We start from the raw sequence: 5662 nt of genomic DNA on the forward strand, positions 1-5662 counted from the left end.
CCGTCCTCCCCACACTGGGTGGAAAGATCTCATTTCGAGTCTCATCAGTAATATGAGGAATTTTTATGAGCCTTTAATCACAACGTTGCTGAGGTAGTCGGTCTCAGGCGAGGGTAGCATGGTAGTAGGAGAGGGGGCACTTTGAACGAAACTGACCAGGGGGGGCGGTCTGTCAAGCCTCCCTTCCCCCACCCCACCAACCCTCCCCTCTCCGAGCTTGCGGTCTGCCTCCCCCCTCCCTCCCCTACCCCCGAAACACTTTGAACAGAATTTCACAGCGGGTGGTCTGTCGACCCAAATACGCCACCAGGTGGCGCTGCCGTTGAAACACTTTTAACCTAGCTGACCAAGGGCAGTTTTCCACCCTCCCTCTTTTTTTCACCCACGCCGCTAGGCGGCGGTACTGTCGCACAATGTTAAGACATGCATAGTGTAACATGTGTTATGACGTCATAATCCTTTGTAGTAATCCTTGGAATTCAAAGAGAGGATTTTTTTAATTTTACTGCTGATTGGTATATTTTTAAAAGAATTTTAAATGAGAAGACTATTTTAAACCACAGGCAATAAATTAAAGTATTCATGAGCAAATCAAAGGTATTATTTGAACATAATTAAAGTATTCATTAACAAATCAATGGTAGTATTTTGTCAGTTGAAAGTGATTTTAAATATAACTTTTAAGGAAGACACAGAATTATAATGAACGAAGTCTTTTATTGAACACTGTTAACAAAATTATTTACAAAGGAATCATTATTCTGATAAAATCTTGACACAGCTCTCTTTTCAAGGACAGTCCACAATTCTCCCATTACAAAAAGTATGAAAAGTACTATAAAGGTAAGTATCTTCTGTTCCAGGGTTAGTGTTGTTTTACCTGCAATAAAGAGAACATGTTAGAAGATTATTATAATCCTACTGTGGTGGGGAGCTTTGCTAGTGTTAATGCTTTACAAAAACATACAAAATTACCCAAACATACTGTGAAAGAATGGTTATCGGGACAGCCCACATATGTGAGACACAGACAGCAACGAAGAAATTTTCCTCGTAATCAGATGAAAGTTCCTGGTCTTCACCATACATTTCAATGTGATTTAGCCAGCATGTCAAATCTTGCTAAAGCAAATAATGGTGTTCATTTTCTTCTCGTGTGTATTGATTGCTTTTCACGATATGGTTGGGTAAGACCATTAAAATCTAAACATTCACAAGAAGTAGTTAAAGCTTTCAAATCTATTTTTAAAGAAGAAGTACCATTTAATATTAATAGTGACCAAGGAAAGGAATTTACTAATAAACAAGTGCGTGCATTATTCAAATCTAAAAATATCCACTTTTACACCACTAGAAGTGAAAAGAAAGCTTCTATGGCAGAAAGATTTATTCGAACATTAAAAGAAAAAATTTATAAATGGGTTACATATTCAAAAAATGATAAATATATTCATGTGCTGCAAAAATTAGTGAAAACTTATAATGAAACTGTACACAGATCTATTGGTATGGCCCCTGCAGATGTCACCATGCATAATGAAGAAACAGTTTATGCTAAATTATATAGACCCCATCCAAAAGTTTCGGAACCCAAGTTTAAAATCGGTGACCATGTTGTTCTTAGTGATGATAGCCATAATTTTCGAAAAGCGTTCAGAGGGAATTGGTCTGAGGAGGTGTTTTTCATAGCTCAGGTAATCAAAAGACACCCTGTAGTATATAAGGTTAAAGGGAGAGATGGTGAGGTGATAGAAGGGACATTTTATGAACATCAGCTACAGAGAGTCAGTTTTGATAACGAGGTACCGGAAAACGTGTATCTGATTGAAAAAGTACTTGGGAAGCGTACAGTGCGTGGCCAGAGACAGTTACTTGTGAAGTGGCTTGGATACCCTGCATCCTACAATTCTTGGGTACGAAGCAAAGATGTTTTACCTAACCCTACCAAGTAATGCAAGTATGGACATGTATCCCGATAACACCCAATCACGTTTCAAAGTTCAATTACCCCGGGAAATTAATCTGAGTGGGAAGTGGGTGGTGGCACTTTCTGAAATCCATCTACCAGGAGTGTGGAACAATATCACAAAAGGATACGATGAATTTCATGTACTTCGCGACGATTATGACTCTGAACAAATTTTACATGTGCTTTCTTTAAAGTATAAAGATTATCAACATCTTTTAGATGAGTTGAACAGTGTTCATCCCCTTATTTCATTTACAGTACACACAAAGACTGTTGCAAAATATCAATTTTCAGTGAATGTGCATGGAAAAGGTAAAATACAATTGCCCGAGAAACTAGTAAAATTATTTGGACTTCAAAAAGCAGGTGTACGGGGGAAAGGCTGCCGTGTATTTACAGATACATCTGTTGGTGAGAGTGTATTACCTATCAAAGGTCAAATTTCTTTTGCCCCAAGTGCAAGAGATGTTGTTTTTACTCTTGTTACTGGTGGCAGTTACCAGATGTGTGTGCTTCCCCATGGAAACTATAAATCAATCTCTAGTATTCTTGATGCAATGTTGAGCGTTTGCCCGAGTTTAAGTGGAAATGTTAATTCAGACGATACCCTGACTTTACATATACCAGAAAACTTTTCATTAGTGTTTCCACAAGATTCCCCAGGTTTAGGTCTTATGCTTGGTTTTCACCAGATTGGTACTAAATTGAGTGGAGCTGTCAGCGGGAAGTACCCTGCAGATATAAAACGGGGTGTCTCAGCGTATTTTGTTTATTCCAACCTGATTCAGGACCAGATTGTAGGTGATACGTGTGCTCCACTGTTACGTGTTGTTCCCTGTATTGAACAGAACACATTTACATACGAAAACCCAGACTATTACCCCCTTTTGAGACACAGGTTTCACACCGTGTCCATCAGTATTTGTACAGACAGTGGACAGTTTCTAGAGTTCAGAAGTGGGAAGACTTTAGTGAAGCTGCATTTTCGTAAAGATGAGTGAATACATTGATTACTACACGGTACAAGCGGGAGGTGGTAATGCATTTGCCGGACAACCTTTGCAGCGTGGGTACGGACTTGGTAGCATTTTTCGTTCAGCATTCTCTTTTCTAACACCACTTTTGAAACCCGCTGCCCGTTTTGTGGGTAAGCATGTTTTAAGAGCAGGTCAAAACGTGATTGGTGATGTTTTGGAGGGGGTGCCCCTCAAACGATCCTTTATAAACAGAGCATCGGAAGTCGGTCAGTCCATTTCAAACAAGGTTCTGAACCAGAAAGGAAGAGGGAAGGAGAGGAAGCGCAGAGATATTTTTTAAAACATGGAGCTTATGATGTCAGAACTAGACCTATTTCAAAAACCAGCTATTAACCTATCTATCGAACGTTCATCTTATGTGACTTTTCAACCACTAGGCAGTGTGGATAGTGGAGGCCCCATCGAATTTTTTATTCCAGGTACTTCAGAAGAATATTTAGATTTTGGAAAAACATTTTTACGTCTGAAAGTTCGTGTTACACATAGTGACGGGAAAGAGATAGATGCCACATCTGTGAGTGTGGTGAACAATTTTTTTCATTCCCTTTTCAGTCAGGTCGATCTGTTTTTACAAGATAAATTAATCAATGCATCAGCAGATACTTATCCCTACAGGGCATATTTAGAAAAACTTCTGAATTACGATCGCGGTGCCAAATGTACCCAATTAACAACAGAACTGTACGTGAAAGATGACGTTGCGGATGTCAGTGAAATGTTCACCAAGACAGAATGTGGGATGTGTAAACGACAGGATTCAATTGCAAAATCAAGGAGTGTGGAACTTCTAGGGCGCCTACATCTGGATTTGTGTCACCAGGCAAGATATATCATTAATAATGTGTCACTACGTATTCGTCTAGTGCGAAGTAACCCAGAATTCTGTTTATTGGCCGTCACCACAGACATGAAATGCAGAGTTCATATTCAGGAAGCAACCCTCTTCGTGCACAAAGTAAGATTAAATCCTAAAGTTCTGTTAGCCCACTTGACTGTGCTTGAAAAAAATCCTATTCACTACCCCATAAACAGAGTGCAAGTCAGCTATTACTCGATTCCTAAAGGTATGAGTGATTCTACAAGAGACAACATCTATCTGGGCGACATTCCTTCTCGATTAGTTATAGGTCTAGTTGCAAGTGAAGCATTCAATGGTTCGTACAGTCGCAATCCATTCAATTTTGCCCACTTCAATTTATGTTATCTGGTAGTGTCAGCTGATGGTATTCAGCATCCAAGTCAACCTCTGACACCTAATTATAAAGAGGGTCATTACACCAGATCATACCTCTCTCTTTTCACATCACTGAACAAGTGGACACGTGATGTGGGTAATGATATTTCATATAAAGAATACCTAGAAGGTAATGTGTTGTATGGATTTGACCTCTCTCCTGACCACAATGCCGTAGGCGAACACGTCAATACTCATAGACGAGGAAGTGTACGTATCGAACTGAAATTTTCTGTTCACCTACCCGAGAACGTTACAGTGGTGTTGTTCGCAGAGTTTGAAAACATCCTTTCGATCACCAGGGATCGCTCGGTACTTCTGGATTATGAACACTGAACAGATTGAACAGATTTTACAGATGGATGTCTACACACGGAAATTTCCATTGGGAGTGTGTGCACGTGATGAACTACCTACACGGATGCTACCAAAACCGTGTCTCCTTGTAGTCAATACAGATCCCTCACATCTACCTGGGCAGCACTGGGTTGCCTTATTTCTACAGGAACAATGTGGCGAATACTTTGACAGCTATGGTCGCAAACCAAAAAAGGACTTTGTGAAATTTTTAACTAAACAATGTAAAAAATGGACGTATAATGCTACTGTTATCCAACACAAGTTGTCTATAGCCTGTGGTTTACACTGTATTTATTTCCTTACACACAGGTGTCGTGGCTTAACCATGCACCAGATTGTTAATGTGTGTTATTCTCCCGATTTGTGGATGAATGATGTTATTGTAACTGTTGACATAACAGAACATTTGTTTCTAAATAAAAATAATTTTAAATAAAAAAAAAAGATGGTTTTTACTTACATTCGAACCCAATTCAGCTTTCTTGCTCTCAACCGCCTTGGGGAGGGTAGGAAAAAAGATGATTTTTTTCTTTTCTTCACAGGAACATCTTCAACAGGTGGGGGTGGTGGCATTTCTTCCGTGTGTACTGATGGTGCAAGCTGTCTTTTTAGACCTAAATAAGTCTGTAAAGTGGTTAAATATTCTCTAACTTTACTTTCAACATCCAAATCTTTCCTTTGAAGAACAGATGACATTTTGTCATCCAAACTTTCAATTTCTTTCTGCTCTGGGGTGTTTAGCAGTGTGAATTTTTTATACAGCTGATTCATTTCCTTATGAGGGATGTGAGCAATGGTACTATTATGCTACCAAGTAGAGGAAACAAAGCACCACCGTGCTGGTGAATAAGTTTTCGCCTTTGTATGAAGGGCACCTGTTTATTTCCTAATAATCTTAAGATTTTCTTTTTCTTGGAGAGCTGTGAATGCTGTTTGCTACTTAGAGGGATATTGCCACAAAGGAGATTTTTACAAATTTCACAAAGAGATGTGATTTGTGCTGGCGTAGTGTGTTTTAGGACAGCTGTGGCTTGTTTTGGAGTGGCTTCAGAAATAAACTTG

The 5662-nt window shown here is 39.3% G+C and overlaps 1 protein-coding gene across 1 annotated transcript; it reads right to left on the reverse strand.

Moving 5' to 3' along the window:
• Positions 1-755: 755 nt before the first annotated feature.
• LOC150091101 (uncharacterized) lies at positions 756-5401 on the reverse strand. Its single transcript, XM_090381874.1, has 2 exons — positions 5061-5401; positions 756-880 (listed from the first exon to the last, which is right to left on the reverse strand). Exons 1-2 carry the CDS (start codon positions 5369-5371, stop codon positions 877-879), a joined length of 315 nt encoding a protein of 104 aa, XP_090238000.1. The 5' UTR covers positions 5372-5401; the 3' UTR covers positions 756-876.
• Between the last annotated feature and the right edge of the window lie 261 nt (positions 5402-5662).

This window comes from Mastigoproctus giganteus, chromosome 1 (assembly GCF_048544385.1).
Source record: "Mastigoproctus giganteus isolate SK-2022 chromosome 1, ASM4854438v1, whole genome shotgun sequence".
NCBI lineage: Eukaryota > Metazoa > Arthropoda > Arachnida > Uropygi > Thelyphonidae > Mastigoproctus > Mastigoproctus giganteus.